Source organism: Bufo bufo, chromosome 2 (genome assembly GCF_905171765.1).
Source record: "Bufo bufo chromosome 2, aBufBuf1.1, whole genome shotgun sequence".
Lineage (NCBI taxonomy): Eukaryota > Metazoa > Chordata > Amphibia > Anura > Bufonidae > Bufo > Bufo bufo.
Genome location: NC_053390.1, coordinates 401,772,468 through 401,794,679, shown reverse-complemented (window position 1 = coordinate 401,794,679; position 22,212 = coordinate 401,772,468). Strand labels below are relative to the sequence as shown.

The following is a 22,212-nucleotide window of genomic DNA, read 5'->3' as shown; positions in this document are numbered from 1 at the left end:
TTTACCATCGTTGCCAACCCGGACCGTTTTGACCTCGCTGAATTGCCGCCTGCATTGACTTACTGCTTACCACCGACCACGCCTCCGTCTACTCCTGCTGTTACCTCGCTGCCATCTCTGCTGCTGACCCGGACTGATCGACCGCGCTACCTGCCTCCTGCTTCTGTGGGCCTCTGCCACTGGACTCCATACTTCCAGCTCGGGTGTCCTCAGACTCAGGTGAGCCTCGATTGACACTAACCCCTAACAGAATAACCAGCCCAAAAAAAAAATGGAGTCCGCAGTCGCCACCCTGCGCAAGCAGGTGTCTGAGCTGCAAGAGTTCGGCACCACCTACCAGGAGAAATTTTCGCAAATCCAAGGCCTGGTACAGAGTCAACAGGGGGAGATCATTGAGCTCCAATGGCAACTCCTGGACATACGCGGCGCGGCTGCAGACACCCGCATGCCACTACCCTCGAAATTCAATGGAGATCGTCGCCAGTACCGGGGCTTTCTCAATCAGTGCCGTATCTACTTCCGGATGCATCCGGCCCCCTTTTCCACTGACGAGAAGAAAGTATTGTTCATTGTTAACCTCCTGACGGATGAGGCCCTGGCATGGGCGTCTCCATACGTGGAAACCAATAGCCGTCTGCTGCACGATCTGGATGTTTTCATCACGGCTATGAGCCAGGTCTTTGATGACCCCAATCGCTGTGCGACAGCTGAGGCAAGACTACACAGTCTTCGACAGGGAAGACGCTCTGTCGCCGAGTACGCCGCCGAGTTCCGCCGCTGGGTCTCAGACACCAACTGGAACCCAGCTGCTCAAAGGAGCCAATTTCGGCGAGGTCTATCGGAGGCGATCAAAGATGAACTTGCCAGACTTAAAGCCCCGGATGATTTGGACGACTTCATTCAGGTGTGTGTCCGTATTGATCAGAGGCTCACCGAGAGAAGGAAAGAAAGGCTCTGGTTCCAAGGCGACAGACCCACTTACTCTACTACCCAGCAGGTCGCCCAACCTCCCATCGAGCCGATGATGGTTGACGCAGTGCGCAAAACTCTGTCCGTAGCAGAAAAAGAACGACGACTGGCCGAAGGCCTCTGCCTCTACTGTGGGGAGCCAGGGCACATTGCCATCAAATGCCCCAACAAATCCTGCAGAACCATTGCCGTCACTAAACTGCGAGAGCAGTGGCAGGCCGCAATCCCACCGGTGACGGCAGAGACAACTGAGTTAGCAGCCACCGGGTCCCACTTCACCATTACAATTGTCATTACCATCGGGGATCGACAACTTCTCTGTTCTGCAATGCTCGACTCCGGGGCTGGCGACAATTTTATGGATCAAACTTTTGCTCACGAGAACAACATTCCGCTTGTAACCAAGACAGACCCCATCGATCTGGAAACAGTGGATGGGTCCCCACTCTCCTCGGGACCCGTTACACATCAGACCACAGATTTACAGCTCCACATTAAAACCGACCACCACGAGACGATCCACTTCTCTTTGATTTCCTCCCCCAAGTTTCCGGTGATCTTGGGCATCCCATGGTTAGCCACTCACAACCCTTCGGTGGACTGGGAAACCCGCTGTCTACGGTTCACATCCGAGTTCTGCTCTTCGAACTGTCTGCATGAACCTGCTTCCCCAACACCCAAAGTATCTATCATCTCGGAACCAACGGTCAAGGAGCTGTTGCCTCCACAATATAGTGAGTTTCAGGATGTCTGCGAAAAAAAAAACGCAGACAAGCTGCCCCCGCATCGACCATACGACTGCCCAATTGAATTATTACCTGGGGCTTAAATACCCTTCGGCAGCATCTACTCCCTCTCGGAGCCTGAACTCAAGGCCCTGAAGGACTACTTGGACGAGGACCTAAAGAAGGGCTTCATTCGACCCTCCACCTCCCCCGCGGGAGCACCCTTCTTCGTGGAGAAAAAAGACTCCTCTCTACGCCCTTGCATTGACTATCGCAAGCTGAATGATGTTACGGTAAAAAACCGTTACCCTCTCCCCTTGATTTCGGAACTTCTCGAGAGACTCCGGGCGGCGAAAGTCTTTACGAAACTCGATCTTCGAGGGGCCTATAATCTGGTTCGCATTCGCCCCGGGGATGAATGGAAGACCGCCTTTCGCACACGATATGGACATTTTGAATACTTAGTTATGCCCTTCGGACTTTGCAATGCCCCAGCCACTTTCCAACATTTCATTAATGACGTCCTTAGGGACATGCTGGATCTGTTCGTAGTGGTATACCTGGACGATATTTTAATTTTCTCAGAAAATCTCGATCAACATCGCGAACATGTCCGCAGGGTGTTACAAAGACTTCGCGAGCAGTCCCTTTACATCAAGCTCGAGAAATGCGAGTTCGAACAGACCACCACCCAGTTTCTCGGTTACATCATCTCCCCGGAAGGGCTTAGTATGGATCCTCGGAAAATTCAGGCTGTAATAGATTGGCCTCCCCCTAAGAACGAAAAAGAAATACAGAGGTTTGTCGGCTTCGCCAACTTTTACCGAAAATTCATTCGGAACTTCTCAAAAATCATTTCTCCAATTACCCACTTAACCAAAAAGACTGTGCCCTTTTCCTGGACACCCGAAGCACAGGAAGCCTTCACCAAGCTTAAATCCCTCTTCACGTCTGCTCCAATTCTGATCCATCCTAATCCCGAACTGCCATTCACAATCGAAGTGGACGCTTCCGACACCGCAGTAGGCGCTGTCCTATCACAACGTACGGGAGAAAAGATGCTTTTACACCCTTGCGCCTTCTTCTCTCGCCAAATGTCCCCCGCAGAGAGGAACTATGACATCGGGAATAAGGAGTTACTGGCAATCAAAGATGCCTTCTCGGAGTGGAGACATCTATTGGAGGGGGCCATCAATCCCATAACTGTGTTCACTGACCACCGAAACCTCGAATTCATCCGTTCTGCCAAGAGGCTTTCCGCCAGACAAGCCAGATGGAGTTTTTTTTTTTCTCGATTCAATTTCATTATCACATATCGCCCTGGGTCGAAGAATGGCAAAGCAGATGCCCTTTCCAGGATGTTCTCTGAACCTTCACAGGACAACAAGGGCCAAGCCAGCATTCTACCCGAGAAAAATGTCTTAGGATCTACTTACCCAAAGGAACTCCTGGGGTCAATCAAGAAGGCTTATGAAAAGGACCCCTTCCTCACCCACCCAGCAGAAGACGTCAACCTCACCCTCAAGGGTGGCTTCTGGGTATACCTGGGTCGACAACTGTACGTACCAGAAATGGCACGGCTCGATGTACTAAAATATAACCACAATACCAAGTCGGCTGGCCATCCAGGTACAAGAAAGACCCAGGAACTCCTGTCCCGCTCCTTCTGGTGGCCGACGTATAAGAAAGATACTAAAAGGTTTGTCTCCTCATGCACGGTCTGTGCCCACAACAAGACTCCCCGCTCTTCACCCGTGGGGCTGCTGCGACCACTCCCCATCCCCTCCCGCCCTTGGGGTTCAATTTCTATGGACTTTGTGGTTGACCTACCCCCTTCAAAAGGGATGAACACCATCCTGGTCGTCGTGGACCGCCTTACCAAGATGGCCCATTTCATCCCCTGCAAGGGCCTACCCACCGCCAAACAGACGGCTGACCTAGTATTCCGTGAAATCTTTAGGTTACACGGGGTTCCAGATGATGTGGTCTCTGACCGAGGAGTGCAATTCACCTCTAAATTCTGGAAAGACTTCTGCCTGGCCCTTGGGATCACGGTAAACCTGTCCTCCGCTTTCCATCCCCAGTCTAATGGGCAGACAGAGAGAACAAACCAGACCCCCGAGCAGTACCTACGTTGTTTCATCACTCATTTGCAGGATGACTGGTTGGACCACCTTCCTACGGCCGAGTTTTCCTACAATAATGCGGAACACAGTTCCACCCATTACAGTCCTTTCTACGCCAACACTGGCCTGCATCCAGCTTTCATCCCACGCCTGCCCATCACCTCCACGCTTCCAGCTGTGGCCGAACGCCTGGCAAATTTACAAGAGGCACAAGAGAACATTTCCAATAATCTCCTTGAGGCTCAGAGACGCTTTAAGCGGGCGACAGACAAACGTCGTAGACCCGCTCCGGACTTTCAGATAGGAGATCAAGTGTGGCTCTCCACAAGAAACCTAAGCCTGAAGGTACCTGCTCAGAAATTGGGCCAAAAATACTTGGGGCCTTTCCGGATCTCTGGCCGGATTAATGAAGTCACCTTCCGGCTAGACCTCCCACATTCCATCAGGGTGCACCCAGTCTTCCATTGCTCCCTTCTCAAGCTGTTTGTAGAGAACACCTTCCCTGGCCGCCATCCTCCCCCTCCCCCAACACCAGTAAGGGTACAAGGCGAAGAGGAGTACATTGTCTCAAAGATCCTTGACTCCAGACTCCACCGGGGCAAAATCCAATACTTGATTTCCTGGAAAGGTTATCCTCCAGAAGACAACTCCTGGGAACCGGAGGAGAACATTCATGCCCCCAGACTTGTGAGGGAGTTCCATCTGAGTCACCCAGATAAGCCTTCCCCTGCGGTGCCCGGAGGTCACCTTGGAAGGGGGGGGAGTACTGTCAGGACTCGAACCTGTGGCCAGTCATGTCCCAGGCGGTAGCTCTACCCACTAGGCTACCATCTCTCCCTGGACTGTTCTCTAGCTAACTGCTAACTTCTAACTACCTCACTTGTCCTTGCCTTGACCTGCTGATTATTCCAATCTCTTGCACCTGCTACTTCCCTATAAAACCCAGCCCCTGAACACAGCCCTTTGCTGGTTATTGCGACCACTTATTGCCTCCAAGCCTGTAGCAAGCTTCCTCTCTGCTCCTCCACCGCTATTGCTGATTTACCATCGTTGCCAACCCGGACCGTTTTGACCTCGCTGAATTGCCGCCTGCATTGACTTACTGCTTACCACCGACCACGCCTCCGTCTACTCCTGCTGTTACCTCGCTGCCATCTCTGCTGCCGACCCGGACTGATCGACCGCGCTACCTGCCTCCTGCTTCTGTGGGCCTCTGCCACTGGACTCCATACTTCCAGCTCGGGTGTCCTCAGACTCAGGTGAGCCTCGATTGACACTAACCCCTAACAGTGGCATTGATTCAACAAGGTGCTGATAGCATTCTTTAGAAATGTTGGCCCATATTGATAGGATAGCATCTTGCAGTTGCTGGAGATTTGAGGGATGCACATCCAGGGCACGAAGCTCCCGTTCCACCACATCCCAAAGATGCTCTATTGGGTTGAGATCTGGTGACTGTGGTGGCCATTTTAGTACAGTGAACTCATTGTCATGTTCAAGAAACCAATTTGAAATGATTTGAGCTTTGTGACATGGTGCATTATCCTGCTGGAAGTAGCCATCAGAGGATGGATACATGTTCTCATTCTGTTTACGCCAAATTCGGACTCTACCATTTGAATGTCTCAACAGAAATTGAGACTCATCAGACCAGGCAACATTTTTCCAGTCTTCAATAGTCCAATTTTGGTGAGCTTGTGCAAATTGTAGCCTCTTTTTCCTATTTGCAGTGGAGATGAGTGGTACCCGGTGGGGTCTTCTGCTGTTGTAGCCCATCCGCCTCAAGGTTGTGCGTGTTGTGGCTTCACAAATGCTTTGCTGCATACCTCGGTTGTAACGAGTGGTTATTTCAGTCAACGTTGCTCTTCTATCAGCTTGAATCATTCGGCCCATTCTCCTCTGACCTCTAGCATCCACAAGGCATTTTTGCCCACAGGACTGCCGCATACTGGATGTTTTTCCCTTTTCACACCATTCTTTGTAAACCCTAGAAATGGTTGTGCGTAAAAATCCCAGTAATTGAGCAGATTGTGAAATACTCAGGGCGATATGTGATAATGACCAACAACCATGCCACACTCAAAATTGCTTAAATCACCTTTCTTTCCCATTCTGACATTCAGTTTGGAGTTCAGGAGATTGTCTTGACCAGGACCACCCCCCTAAATGCATTGAAGCAACTGCCATGTGATTGGTTGACTAGATAATTGCATTAATGAGAAATAGAACAGGTGTTCCTAATAATTCTTTAGGTGAGTGTATTTAGACAGGGTAGTCTTTAAATTGCATTTACTCCACCACAGCGGCATAGTTTTGCAGTAACTGCAAAAACCACAGATTGACTGTTCCATTGCCTACAATGAGGACATTTTTCCCCTGTAGTATCTCCCTCTGCTGTGTCTAATTAACTAAAGCCTCCACAGGGGCAGTATCCTCCAATGTCCTTGTTGGCTGTCTGATCTTACAGTCTGTGTCCACTTCTGCTCTGCTACAGTACCTTTCAACTACTGAGTGCCACTCCTGGTACTTCCTTCATTCTTTAACACCACTTTCTGCACTCTTAACAGGCTCTCCTGTCTTGACCCTCACTGGCACTACCAGCCAACTGGCCTCAGATAGGTTGCTGGTAGCTGGGGGAATATACTGTCAGTCATCTCATGTGATGTGGCTGCTGAGTATAGGTGAGCTGTCTTAACAGGCACTCCTGCTGCCCTGGAGGTCAGAGTGATCAGCCAGAGCTATAAAGTAGATGAATCATGATGTGCTGTGTGGAAGCATGCCTTCTTAGGCTACTTTTACACTGGCGTTTTGGTTTCCGTTAGCGAGATCCGTTCAGGCCTCTCACTAGCGGTCCAAAACGGATCAGTTTGGCTCCATTCCGCCTCCATTACTCTTTAGAGGCGGACACCAAAACGCTGCGTGCAGAGTTTTGGTGTCCAGCTGATGAAACTGAGCCAAACGGATCTGTCCTGGCACACAATGTAAGTCAATGGGGACAGATCTGTTTTCACTGACACAATATGGCACAATAGAAAACGGATCCGTCCCCCATTGACTTTCAATGTTGTTCAAGACGGATCCGTTTTGGCTATGTTAAAGATAATACAAACGGATCCGTTCTGAACAGATGCATGCGGTTGTATTATCTGAACGGATGCGTTTGTGCAGATCCATGACGGATCCGCACCAAATGCTAGTGTGAAAGTAGCCTTACCTCCCCACGCTCCTTATCTGTTTTTTTGATTGTTCGTTAAACAACTTTATTAAGAAAAAAATTAGTCATACATTGTACAATACATGACATACCGTGAAAATGCATAGATTGAATATAACATTAAAAAAAAGTATACAGAATCCTAGACTTTGACCTGTAGGTTACTAAATAAACCAAATAAAGTGTTCAGCCCAATCCTGTAAAGTCGTGTTTATCATCCTATGACAACAATTTGTCGTCAATGTCAAAAGGATCCAGTGAACAGAGACATAAAAAACAATACTTACAGTAAGACAACAAAAGTTAGCAAAAGAAAAGAAAAACAGCTAAATCTGTGTCACATAAGTGGTACCATAGAACATTAGCAAATCATAGATTAAAGCACAAGACACCTAGGGGGCTACTGTGTAGTCTAGATTGAGAGAGAAAGAACAACCCAAAGGTATCAATTAGAAACCAATCCCTGTACTCTTTGCGAAATGGGTTCTGAACCATGTGGTATGTTGGAGAGTGAGAGTCACTTCCTGCACCTGGGCTTGGGAGAGGTATGCAGGCATAAATGGATGCCATTTCTTAAATGAGCAGTTTTACACTCCTTGTGTCTCTTCGTCTCCACCTTATCCATCTGTAGATAATATTTCAACTGTTGAGTAATATTGAACATGAAGGGTACTATTTTTTCCAGCCAGTTCCTTAATAAACAACTCTTGGCCACTATCAGGGTGATATGAGCCAAAGGGGATACATTCACAAGCTTACGATCTGTACAATCCAATGGGGTAAATGAGTGAAAAAGAAGAGGCAGTGGGCCAACTGCAATGGTCCCTTCCACAGACATCCCAGATACTCCACCATTGCATGCCAAAAACTTGCACATTGGGGCAAAGCCAAATACCATGATATACATCCGTGCTTGTCGATTGTCATTTAGGACATGCCACTATTCTGTCCAGATAAATGGGAGATATATTGAAACCATATTAGGGTGAGTAAATAAGCTGGAAATGAGTTTCACAATATTTTCAGTGACTATGTGTTTGCGTACCAGAGTCCATCCATCTAAGAGTTGTGAACCCACCTCTGGTATTTTAAAGATTGTGTCCCATTTCGGGAAACCAAACTGCACTTTCACTAAGCTACAAATGTCCCTAATGACCTCATACAGGCTAGACAAAGAACTTTTTTTTGCACTTTTTTTCATAAAGGTGTCAAAAGGTTGGTCTTCAGTCTCTTTAGAATAGTCTTTAAGACAAGAAAGACAGAAAGCTTTCAGCTGCATATACTGGAAGCCTTGGTTAATTGGCAAATGGAAGTTTTGGGTTACTTCATCAATCGTTTTAGGTTAAGACCTGTGCAAAATGTGATGCACCGTTGAGATGCCTGCCGATTGCCATGGAACGAAAAGTTTACTCGGAGTACCTGCTGGAAACTCTGTACGATGCCATAGAAGTAGTTATTTGGAAATCCAGAGTAGTGTTGGAAATGTTTACGGAGTTCCCTCCTTGTGCCTATAGTGTCCCAGATTAGAAGGGTCTGTTTCAGTCTTAAAGGTAAAGCCCCTAAGGTGGTATGAAGCAAACTAAAAGGATCATATAGGCTCGTGAAGGCCTTCTCCAGGTCATAATTGGAATAGTAACATGTATGGTGTATCAAATCTAGAACATGCCTACCCAAGCAGGCAAGGTTGTAGGCATGTACTGTATATTTGGGAAGTTTAGTCCTCCCTGTCTTCTGGATAGCTTGCCCACCCAGAGGAAAGTTTTTCAGACTAGGGCAGCGCTAATGACCTCCCATTAGTGCCAGTGATATCACCGAAACCACTTCTAGGTGGAAGTCTCCACTTATCATCTCCATAATGAGACCCAGTATGTGACCGGATCTAAAGAATGTCTAAATACACTCACCTAAAGAATTATTAGGAACACCTGTTCTATTTGAGAGAAAGAACAACCCAAAGGTATCAATTAGAAACCAATCCCTGTACTCTTTGCGAAATGGGTTCTGAACCATGTGGTATGTTGGAGAGTGAGAGTCACTTCCTGCACCTGGGCTTGGGAGAGGTATGCAGGCATAAATGGATGCCATTTCTTAAATGAGCAGTTTTACACTCCTTGTGTCTCTTCGTCTCCACCTTATCCATCTGTAGATAATATTTCAACTGTTGAGTAATATTGAACATGAAGGGTACTATTTTTTCCAGCCAGTTCCTTAATAAACAACTCTTGGCCACTATCAGGGTGATATGAGCCAAAGGGGATACATTCACAAGCTTACGATCTGTACAATCCAATGGGGTAAATGAGTGAAAAAGAAGAGGCAGTGGGCCAACTGCAATGGTCCCTTCCACAGACATCCCAGATACTCCACCATTGCATGCCAAAAACTTGCACATTTGGGCAAAGCCAAATACCATGATATACATCCGTGCTTGTCGATTGTCATTTAGGACATGCCACTATTCTGTCCAGATAAATGGGAGATATATTGAAACCATATTAGGGTGAGTAAATAAGCTGGAAATGAGTTTCACAATATTTTCAGTGACTATGTGTTTGCGTACCAGAGTCCATCCATCTAAGAGTTGTGAACCCACCTCTGGTATTTTAAAGATTGTGTCCCATTTCGGGAAACCAAACTGCACTTTCACTAAGCTACAAATGTCCCTAATGACCTCATACAGGCTAGACAAAGAACTTTTTTTTGCACTTTTTTTCATAAAGGTGTCAAAAGGTTGGTCTTCAGTCTCTTTAGAATAGTCTTTAAGACAAGAAAGACAGAAAGCTTTCAGCTGCATATACTGGAAGCCTTGGTTAATTGGCAAATGGAAGTTTTGGGTTACTTCATCAATCGTTTTAGGTTAAGACCTGTGCAAAATGTGATGCACCGTTGAGATGCCTGCCGATTGCCATGGAACGAAAAGTTTACTCGGAGTACCTGCTGGAAACTCTGTACGATGCCATAGAAGTAGTTATTTGGAAATCCAGAGTAGTGTTGGAAATGTTTACGGAGTTCCCTCCTTGTGCCTATAGTGTCCCAGATTAGAAGGGTCTGTTTCAGTCTTAAAGGTAAAGCCCCTAAGGTGGTATGAAGCAAACTAAAAGGATCATATAGGCTCGTGAAGGCCTTCTCCAGGTCATAATTGGAATAGTAACATGTATGGTGTATCAAATCTAGAACATGCCTACCCAAGCAGGCAAGGTTGTAGGCATGTACTGTATATTTGGGAAGTTTAGTCCTCCCTGTCTTCTGGATAGCTTGCCCACCCAGAGGAAAGTTTTTCAGACTAGGGCAGCGCTAATGACCTCCCATTAGTGCCAGTGATATCACCGAAACCACTTCTAGGTGGAAGTCTCCACTTATCATCTCCATAATGAGACCCAGTATGTGACCGGATCTAAAGAATAAGCCCTTGTCCTGCGCAATTCAATGCATGGCAAGGGTGAGCATCAGAGCCTAAAATGCTCCGATGCTCCACTCAATCATGCTGAATGAGGAAAGAAAGGGTTTTGTCCGGGTTCAACTCTGAACCCGGACAACCTCTTTAATAGAATGGGAATGGTCTGTAGGGGATAAAGTAACTTCAAGAAGTTGAGTCCTACCCAGAAAATTTATGGGCAAGTGCTCTCTTCACGTTCTTGTTCTATTTTGGTAATCAATAGAGGGATGTTTAATTTAATGAGTCCGTTGTTCTACCATTCCTGATGCCCAAATATTTGATATGAGAAATAGCAATTTCTATTAGTTTGCTTCCTATACCGTTTTAATGCTCTTTTGGTAAACTTTGTCACAATGTTAACCCAGCGCTGTTTCTCTCAGCTCACACCCCTTTCCTGGTAGTCCGTGCCCCCTTGTCAGGTGAGTTGGAAAAGAGTCCAAAACACAATAAATGTGGGCAAAGCACGTTCTTCATATTTTTGGCACAAAATTAAGCTATAATTCTGGTAAATTTTGAGTAGCAACTCTGCCCCACTGTGTTATAGCATTTGTCATAATTTATATTTCTTTTGTCTGTGATATATACATAGCAAAATTCTACACATAATTAAAAACCTCAGGCTTAGCAAAGAAGAAGAGCGTTTGTTTTCTACCCCTCATACAGAAAAGGAATTGAAGCAGAAATCATATACAGAAAAGGATATGGCATCAACTTCTGCATCATGACCATTATCGGCAATAAATACATCTACTGTATATAAAGAAAAAGCTGTTTCTCATGATATGTGTCTCAGAAAATGTTTGTATATGCTTGGAAAATTTTTGCATGTGCTCAAGCAGTACTTACAATGATGCAACAAAGTTCTTCCATGGTTATGTATGCATGTATAAAGTAAGTAGGTCCATTTCCAACAAGTAATGTAATAATAATTAACAATAACTATAGGAACATATTTCAGACTTACTCACCCAGGCATTCCAATTGTTCCAAGAGCCAGGGATTTGGGAATGTGCTTAGGCCAATTTGGTAGTAATGGAGTCAAATCTTTGCCTTGAGTGACTGAATGAGTTGTCCAACCAGCATCTGAAAGAACATGACTGCCAACTGGGAAAGCAGTATCATTACTTTCCAAAACTCTATGGAAATAAAATTATAATTATGAATGTAGTTTGCGTGTATATTGGAATTTCTCGCATCAAAGTGCAATTTCTCTTGAAGGACAGGCTCATCACGGTGGCTATACCCTAAAAACAGCAACTGTTGATTGACTGACATCCCTGAGGCTGGTGTACGTCATCTCATGCCTGCTCTGGCAGCATCTGGTACATGAGTATTATGAAGATTGTGCTGAGGCCAGCACATATCAATTCACTGCGCCTGCACCAGATGATGCCAGGGCAGGCTTAGAGGAGGTATCCTGGTCTCAGTCGAGTGTTTTATGGACACAAATGGTAGTGAGAAGTTCCTTTAAAGGAGTTGCCGAGGATTAGAAAAAGGGCCATTGACTGGGTATTTCCAGAATAGGATCCAGCAGTTCTTGTATCAGGGACCATTAGCTTTAAGTTACGCCACTGTGCTCTGAACTGTAGACTGATGTAGAATGAACACATCTCCCACAATGCAATGTACCAGAGTGCACTGTATTTTAATGATATCAGCCAAAATTTTAGAGTTGTGTCTGCGAGCACCCACATTCATATTCATCAGATAACATTATATTATATGAAGGCAAGCAGGCTGCGCCTTACTGAATGACAAGACAAAAAGGAACATTATGAAACAAAAGCATTAAATGCTGTCAAAAATATACTATTGAAATCGATGGAGACAATATAGAGTTTTACTTTCAAGGTTGTTTGTTTTTTGCTGTAACAAAATAAAACACAAAAAATAGGACACAATAATAGAGACTTAGAAAATGTGGCTTAATAGCTATGATTATTTGCAGTGGGTGGACAACAGCTTTTTGGCAGGAGACATACTTTTGCAAAATATAATCTTTTCTTAATGGAGATCTATAGTTTTCACACATTGCTGCCAATACACCAGACTCAAGAAAGTAAAAATTCTTACTGTACCTCCCAACCTGAGCCCCGATCATGATATCTCCCTCCTTCATGTCTCTCTTACTGTATGGTCTAAAAAAAACAAAACAAAAAAAAAGATATATTTGAACATTGCTCAAAAACCCACTTAAAGGGGTTCTCCTGGAATTAAGAAAATGAAAATACTTAATATTTTTATAATGAAGTAATATTTAACAAATACCTTTCATTAATTATAATTAGTGTTGATCGAGCACCCGAGCACAATGGAAGTCAATGGGAGAACCCAAGCATTAAACCAGACACCCCCTGCTCTGAAGAGGAGAGGGTGTCTGGTTTACAGAAAAAGGTTAGAAATTGATGGAAATCCCACCAAAATGATTTAGAAACATCATGGGGAGGACATCCGGATGCATCTTGGACTCCTATTACCTATGACATACAATAGACAACCACACAAAGGCTATATGCCAAAAGCCGGGTATGTCCAAGCCAACAATCTATCCATGAGACAGATACAGTCAGCACACCTTACAATGGCAGCGTTGTGCACTATGAGACATTCAAAACCAGCTCTCATCTGACTGAGAGCCAGTAAGGGTACTTTCACACTAGCCTTTTCCGGTATTGAGTTCTGTCACAGGGGCTCAATACCGGAGAAAAACTGATTTATTCTAATGCATTCTGAATGGAGAGCATTCCGTTCAGTATGCATCAGTATGCATCAGTTCAGTCCCTCTTACATTTTTTGACTGGAGAAAATACTGCAGCATGCTGAATGCAAAAATCCTGAACACTTGCCGGAATGGCAGATCCAGCATTAAATTCCATTGAAATGTATTAATGCCGGATCCGGTACTAAGTGTTCCAGTAAACCGGATCCAGTTTCCCAATCTGCGCATACCTTTGAAAATGAGAAAAAATAAATAAATACCGGATCCGTTTTTTACGGATGACAACTGGAAAGACGGATCCGCATCCGTTTGCCAGATTCGGCAGGCAGTTCCGGTGATGGAACTGCCTGCCGGAATCGTCTGCCACAAGTGTGAAAGTACCTTAAGCCTCAAAGTTGCTTCATATCTGTTGGATGGCTTGGGTGGACCTGCACACCTAGATCATTATCATTAGGGTGACAAAAAGTTTTCTGATTGTCCTAACATAATATTTAATAACCTTTCTATACAGTTTTGTCATGTAAAATCATTTGCATAAACATGGGCATATGGGGAAGACATGCAAATGAGCAGAATCTGCCTTGTTTTTCAGCTGAAAAACTATTTGCATGGAAAATTTGCGGTAAAAATTTGCAATTACAATATTCGCGATCTACACTACTCATGAACAGCACCATCTATTGGATTCATAGTCTTGTCATAAGACTATGAAACCAATAACATATAAAGCATCATCAATCCTTACATAAAGATGCACTACCATGAGACTACAAGACAATAAATCCACATGAACTCCGAAATGAGACACTGTACACCTCCATGAATACCTATAATAAAAAGAAAACTTTAAACCACATGACCTGTATAGAAGGGGGGAGGGTTAAGGGGAGAAGGAAAATGTTTAGGGAAAGGATTATTGCACTGTTTATTTGTGTTTTATCTTTGTTTTTACTGCACATATCTGTAAAAAAGTACTATAACCTATAATTTGATCCAAAATGTACCTTTGAATGTAAATGTGCATATTATATCAAAACCTAATAAAATGTATTAAACAAAAAAAGACTATGAAACCAATAGATGGCACTGTTCATGAGTCATAAACAGTGCCATCTATTGGATTTATAGTCTTTTCATAAGACTATGAATCCAATAAATGGCACTGTTCATGAGTAGTGTTGATTGCAAATATTCTAATCGTGAATTTTTATCGTGAATTTTCTATGCAAATGGTGTTTCAGCAGAAAAACAAGCAGATTCAGCAAATTTGCATATGCCCACGATTATGCAAATGAGTTCACATGACAAAACTGTATAGAAACTGTATATATATAGTTTACATGACAAAACTGTATATATATTGAATATTATGTTAGGACAATCAGAAAACTTTTTGTCACCCTAATGATAATGATCTAGGTGTGCAGGTCCACCCAAGCCATCCAACAGTTATGAAGCAACTTTGAGGCTTACTGGCTCTCAGTCAGATGAGAGCTGGTTTTGAATGTCTCATAGTGCACAACGCTGCAATTGTAAGGTATGCTGACTGTATCTGTCTCATGGATAGATTGTTGGCTTGTACATACCCGGATTTTGGCATATAGCCTTTGTGAGATTGTCTATTGTATGCCATAGGTAATGGGAGTCCAAGATGCATCCAGACATCCTTCCCATGCTGTTTTCAAACCATTTTGGTGGTGTTTCCATCAATTTCTAACCTTTTTCTGTGAACCAGACACCCTCTTTTGTTCAGAGCAAGGGGGTGCCTGGTTTAATGCTCAGGTCTCCCATTGATTTTCATTGTGTTCAATTGTGCTCGAGCATACACAGTATTCGGCCGAATACTGCGATGTGCCGAGTATAGCGAACTGCTGTTTGGCTGAGCATGCTCGCTCAACACTAGTTATAATGGCTCGTTTTGTCCAGGGAGCAATCATTAGGAAAAATAAAATGGCCGCCATCTTACTAGTCCACACAAAACCTGTCCTAATTATACAGGAAGACAAGTTAAAGAGCTGCTCCATCTTCCTCTCTTACTTGTCAGGGATTATGATCCTGAATACAGTTTAATATGATCTTCTGATGAATCTCTATAGGAATGTGGTTCATTAGGAGACATGAAGTACAGAGAGGATAGTGGGGGTGTAGATAATGAGCAGCAGCACATGTATGTAATCTCCATTACCACAACCTCACATTACCACAGTCTGTCCTGTCCATCCTCTCTGTACTTCATGTCTCCTCATGAACTCCATTCTTACAGAGATTCAGCTGAAGATCCTATCAGCTGTGTTCAGGATCATAACCCCTGAGAAGCAGAGCAGAGAGGAGGATAAGGCAGCTCTTTACCTCAGTGTTGTGAAGTAACTTGTCCTGCTGTTTGATTACGACATCTTTTGCGTGTGCTAATAGGATGGCGGCCATTTTGTTTCTCCTAATGATTGTTACCTAGACAAAATGAACCATTAAAGCTAATAAAATGTATTTGGGAATATATTTATACTAAAGTAATATTTAAGTATTTTAATTTTCTCAGTTCCCGGAGAACCCCTTTAATGAAAGGAAGTGCAGGCGAACACAAATGTTCTCAATACAATCTGAGGATTACCATTAAATCTAGTATGATGTCTAATAGTCAGTCAATGGACCCTCTAGTCCACCAACAGCCAAACCCTGTACAAGTCAGTAATTATAACTGATATTCTTATTAGGCTGAGTTCACACGAGCGTGTCCGGATGCGTTGCGGCAAACCCGCGCGAGTAGGTACCCAATTGCACTCAGTTTTGACTGCGATTGCGTTCCGTTGTTCAGTTTTTATCGCGTGGGTGCAATGCGTTTTGCACGCGCGTGATAAAAAACTGACTGTGGTACCCAGACCCGAACTTCTTCACTGAAGTTCAGGTTTGGGGTCGGTGTTGTGTAGATGTTATTATTTTCCGTTATAACATGGTTATAAGGGAAAATAATAGCATTCTTTAATACAGAATGCTTAGTAGGTGGTCAATTGAGGGTTAAAAAATAAAAAATTATTAACTCACCTTCTCCTCTTGATCGCGTAGCTGCCGGTCTCTTCTTACTTCTTTAATCATGAGCTGCCGGCTAAAGGACCTGTGGTGATGTCAGATCACATGGTCCAATCACATGATCCATCACCACGGTGATGGATCATGTGATTGGACCATGTGATATGACGTCACCACAGGTGATGTGTGCTGATCTATGAGCTGCCATATTACAGGGCTATTCTCCGTAGAAGCTTTGAGTATTACATTGGTAAGACAGAATCTCCTGGAGCATGCTACAATTTTTGAAGGGAACCCAATGAACAAATTCAAAACGAAAAAACTCCAACACTCTATAAAAACTTTACTTCTTTATTGGAAAATCCTTAAAAACGTCTTGTACAAGAATTAAAAACAAGACATGCATTTTGGACATAGTAAGTCTGAAACACGTAGGTCTGTTTTTTTAATTGTTGTACAAGATCTTTTTAAGGATTTTCTAATAAAGAAGTGAAGTTTTTACAGTGCTGGATATTTTTCTTTTTGAATTTGTTAATTGTGGATACACTGAGCACTGACATTTAACAGAGACAAGGCAGTGAGCATAATCAGTTTTCTTCTGTGTCTCACACTAAGGCCTCATGCACACGACCGTATGCATTTTGCGGTCCGCAAAACCAGATCCACAAAAAATACGGATGACGTCCGTGTGCATTCTGTATTTCGAGGAACAGAACAGCTGGCCCCTAATAGAACAGTACTATCCTTGTCCGTAATGCAGACAATAATAGGACATGTTCTATTTTTTGCAGAACGGAAATACGGACAAATGAAAACAGAATGCACATGGAGTAACTTCCGTTTTTTTTTTTTTTCTTGCAAACCCATTGAAGTGAATGGTTTCGCATACTGTTTTTTTTTCCCGGACTGAACGGACAAGGAAAGAAAATATGTTTGTGTGCATGAGCTCTTAGATTCCTACAAAACTCAGAGTTGTGCATTAAGCCTTAATGCTAGATTTTTAATGCATTGTGGCACAATTTGGCACATCTTGGTTGATAGTTTCTGCTCCTAGTACAATAAGGGCTCATGCACACGAATGTATTTTCTTTCCGTGTCTGTTTTTTTTTTTTTCCGGACGTATGCGGAACCATTAATTTCAATGAGTCCGCCAAAAAAAACAGAAGTTACTCCATGTGCATTCTGTTTGTCTGTATTTCCGTTCCGCAAAAAAATAGAACATGTCCTTTATTGTCCGCATTACAGACAAGGATAGTACTGTTCTATTAGGGGCCAGCTGTTCCGTTCCGCAAAATGCACATGGACTTCATCCGTAATTTTTGCGGATCCGTTTTTTGCGGACCGCAAAATACATACGGTCGTGTGCATGAGCCCTAAGGGACATGGCTTAATAGAAAATATGCTTGGGCCTATTATGAGAACAAGCACATGATATGCAAAGCTTTTCACCATACCTGTACCACATATGTGGCGTAAAATTCTATCACAAAGTAAGCCAACCAATAGATGGTATAAAGTTAGACAAAAGTAGCTAGCAGTGCACCAAATTTATCATCCAGCCTAAGGCATTGTGATAAATCGGGTCCAGGTCTAGACAACCTGTCTAAGCTTACACCCTCTTAATGATTAGTAAATCATCCATATTGCAGTACACACCTGTGGGATCAAAATGCTTATTACACCCCTTGTTAAGGCTACTTTCTCACTTGCATTGTTGTTTTCTGGTAATGAGATCCGGCAAAGGATCTCAATACCAGAAAAAAATTCTGTTTAGTCCTCATGCATTCTGAATGGAAAGAGATACGTTCAGGATGCATAAAGCTGTGGTTTTGTGTCCGGTCATAAAAACAATGTAAGTCAATGGTGACGGATGCATTTTTTAGGAACCTAAAAAACTGATCTGTCTCCCATTGACTTTCAATGTATTTAAAGACGGATCAGTTTTTTTTCAGTTTTGATTTCACACAACTGCATCCTAACAGGGTGGATGCATCCTGATGTGAAAAATCAAAACAGATCCATTGAATTCTGGTATTGAGATCCTCTGTTGGATTTCAATACCTGAATTCACAATGCAAGTGTGAAAGTAGCCTAAATTATGTTATGTGTGTAGTTTCTAAAATTGGGTCACTTCTTTATGTGTTTTTTTATTTTATTTCACCGCAGAGTCTCCACATTTGTCAGGCAGTGCTGTATAAATCACCAAACTGGGCCTCAAATACGCATGGTGCTCTTTCTTTTTTTAACCGTACAGTATCGTACTCAGGAAAAGTTTAGTAATACAATTTGGGGTGAGGTTTCTCCACCACTTGTGAAAAATGAAAAATTTGAGGCTAAAACTTCATTTTATTGGAAGAAATTAAATTTTCATTTTCACTACCAAGTTTTTCTAAATTCTATGAAATGCCTGTGAGGTCAAAGCACTTGATAAATTTCTTGAGTGGTACAGTTTCCAAAATTTGGGATTTCCAGTCAGCGTATTTTCAAATGCGATATGGTGCCCAAAAACCATTCTAGCAAAATCTCCCCTCCAAAAATCATATGGTGCTCCTTCCCTTCTGAGCCTCACAGTATGCCCATACAGCAGTTTACAATATAAACATATGTGGGGTTGTACACTTCAGAATCATGGTAATAAATATTTACCACTAACATGAAGTAGTCACGAAAAAAAAAATCTCAGAATTCCATGGATAAGTAAAAGCATTCAAAAGTTATTACCATATAAAGTAACACATCAGGTTTGTAAAATTAGGCTTGGTCAGGAAGGGGGCTAAATGGCATAGTTTGTAAGTGGTTAAAGCTGAAAGCTATGCCAGTTAATAGCTAGTGTAAATTGCAGTTTGGAATGTACAGGGTGAAGATATACCTTATTTATTAAGATGCATGTGCGTCTTATAAATTTGTCATATATTGCTCCAATGGACTTTTGACTAATCTGGCTTATGAAACACCAGCAATCTTAGTACCTTTGCAGCACATTATTAGATGTTAGAACCTGACGGAACACATTTTAAGTCAGTGGGGTTCATCTGGCACTGTTGGTATCTGTTTTGTGATGGTTCTGCACAGCGTTATGGTTTCTGTTGGTTAAACGGAAACCACAGCACAGATGTGAGCTTAGTGATGGGTATGGAGATTTAAGAGAGTAGCTCTACTTTGTCTTAAGTATTCTGTGTGTTAGTCAATATTCAATAACCATATTAATTGATACCTCATGTATGGATCCACACTGAAATACTCAGCTTCCACCAAAACCTCTGTAGAGAAGAAATTCATAATATTAACCTGTGGCACACAATGTTATAAAACAATTCAATGAATTATTCTATACTGTAAGTGAAGGTGACACTATAGTGGCTGCACCTCATTTCTATGGCAATTTTGGTGCAATTTAACATACAATTTGATAAAGCAAGTAAGGCTAAAAGAATAATCCACTGTGCCTCAACCACCGAGCGAGAGAGGCTTAGAAGGAAACGGAAGAACTTGCAAGATAGCGGCATTACTACATATGTCTACATTTTAGGCAGAATTGTTTCATTTATAATAGAGGGAAACCTTTTGTAATGAGCACAAGCATTTATATATGTTGAGATGACATTGTGTGCAGTTTCTCTGTACTATAAATTATAACAGAAACCTCCTAACCTTCTAGACTCCTGACAAAATTTCTGACATGAAAAACTAGGCGTATTTCAGGCACAGATAGCGGAACAAGTTGGCGCAACTAAGCTGGTTAGTTGTGCCACTATCTGCGACTTCACCCCCCTCGTGGCAGGTCTAAAATTGTGGACGTGATGTGGGCGGGGAAGGGGACGAACCAGCAAGCCTGTCTCTTTCACCATTTTCTACGCCTGTTTTAGGCGTAGAAAAAGGTCTAGATGTAAGACTGCTCAGAAGCTGTCTTACATTTAGAACTGGCGCTGGATACACCGAAGTTATGGAGAGGCCTCTTAGTCTTACTCCAGTAGGAGGTTGGCATACAAAAACTGGAGTAAAGCCTCATTCACACAATAGTATTTTCAGTCCGTATCCGATCTTCATTTTTTGTGGATCACTCGCAGACCCATTAATTTCTATGTGGCCGTAAAAAATGTGGGCAGCACACAGATGTCATATGTATGCTATAGCATCTGTGCGCTTGTGTCACAAGTTATACAACATGCCCTACTGTATTCTTGCCTGCTTTGCAGACAAGAATAGGCATTTTGATGATGGGGCCCGTGAAAAGTGCAGGATGTACATGGCAGGTATTTGCATTATGGGGAGCTGCGTTTTGCAGACCGCAAAACGGATGCGGCTGTATGAGTATAGTAACAGCTGTAGACAACAATGTTTTTTTTAAAGATGCACCACATTTATCAAACAACTCCTGTGAACAAGGCAGACATAGCAGAGCTGGAGAGGGTTCAGAGGAGGGCAACAAGTAATAACTGGAACTGGTTTTTCACGTTAGAAAACAGATGACTAAAGGGCGATCTAATAAATATGTATAAATATATCAGGAGATCTATCCTATCATCTATTTATCCCCAGGACTGTGACGAGGGGACATCCTCTGCGTCTGGAGGAAAGAAGGTTTGTACACAAACATAGAAATGGATTCTTTACGGTAAGAGCAGTGCGACTATGGAACTCTCTGCCTGAGGAGGTGGTGATGGTGAGTTCACTAAAGGAATTCAAGAGGGGCCTGGATGTATTTCTGGAGTGTAATAATATTACAGGATATAGCTACTAGAGAGGGGTCGTTGATCCAGGGAGATATTCTGATTGCCTGATTGGAGTCGGGAAGGAATTATTTTTCCCTAAAGTGGGGAAAAATGGCCTCTACCTCACAGTTTTTTTTTTTGCCTTCCTCTGGATCAACTTGCAGGATAACAGGCTGAACTGGATGGACAAATGTCTTTTTTTGGCCATATAATCTATGTTACTATGTTATGGTGTACCTTTCAGGGATTTATCAATTTGGTGCCAACCAAATCAAAAATTCTCCTCATATTCCCTTCAATAAATTCCATTATGTTCACTTACCTCCATTTTTTATCTTTGGTAATTGCACCTCCTTCAATTTGAAGTCTGACAATTTTGGGGCTCCCTCAAAGTGCTTGCTGAGGGTCCAGGCACGAGACAGCACCATTCTGTGTAGGCTGAGAGTCAAAGGAACAAATTCATCTGGTAACAATATTTACTATAAAGTCTTTTATTACTGAAAGGGCAAGAGGGTGGATCTATCAGAATAAATATGTGCTGTTTAATTGGCACAATGAACAATGCTACATTCATTTCACTAAATAACCTTGCCAACAAGCCTATCCCTGTTTACATTTCTCCAAAGCTGATTGGCCATTTTTTGCTTTGTAATGGACTAATAATTAATTCTGTTACTTGGATGATAAACTGATATGTGCAGCATAATAACCTAGTCTGGGAGGGAGCAATGATTTAGCAAATATCATAATAACATATGAATTTTTGCAGTGACTTGGCTCTTCTGTGAATCTTGGGAAACCCCAGGAATTCAACTTAACTTTCATCATGAACATTAGTGTAATTAAAACGTTCTTTTTTCAAGGGGTCGACTGGAAACTTAAAGGGGTATTTCCATCTCAGACAATAGGGGCATATCACTAGTATATGCCCCCATTGTCTGATAGCTGCGGGTCCCACCTCTGGGACCAGCACCTATCTTGTAAACTGAGTCAGCAAAGTGAAGGTGAACGCACTCACGGTCACTCTCCATTCTTTGTATGGGGCTGCCGAAAATAACTGAGCACTGGCTGAACAATATTGAAGTCAATGGAACCTGGGGCCGTGCATGTGCGGTGCGCACTCCTTCACTTTGCAGGCTCAGTTTATGAGATAGGTAAGGGTCCCAGAGGTGGGACCTCCACCCAGTGGCGACTCTAGGAACAATATATAGGGGGGGCACAAAGATACCACAGTCAAAAATGATGGGGGCAAAAACTAAATAAGTATATATAAATAATATTACAAAA

At 43.0% G+C, this 22,212-nt stretch overlaps 1 protein-coding gene across 1 annotated transcript in view; it reads right to left on the bottom strand.

Moving 5' to 3' along the window:
* Positions 1 to 21,365, bottom strand: part of LOC120989269 (prostaglandin reductase 1-like) — a 38,885-nt gene extending 17,520 nt beyond the window's left edge. Inside the window, exons 1-4 of the mRNA XM_040417261.1 lie at positions 21,248 to 21,365; positions 19,428 to 19,473; positions 12,549 to 12,608; positions 11,439 to 11,606 (exon numbers count right to left, since the gene is read on the bottom strand). Of these exons, the coding sequence (XP_040273195.1) occupies positions 11,439 to 11,606; positions 12,549 to 12,608; positions 19,428 to 19,473; positions 21,248 to 21,353 (380 nt within the window). The 5' untranslated portion in view covers positions 21,354 to 21,365. The remainder of the gene's footprint in view (positions 1 to 11,438; positions 11,607 to 12,548; positions 12,609 to 19,427; positions 19,474 to 21,247) is intronic.
* Between the last annotated feature and the right edge of the window lie 847 nt (positions 21,366 to 22,212).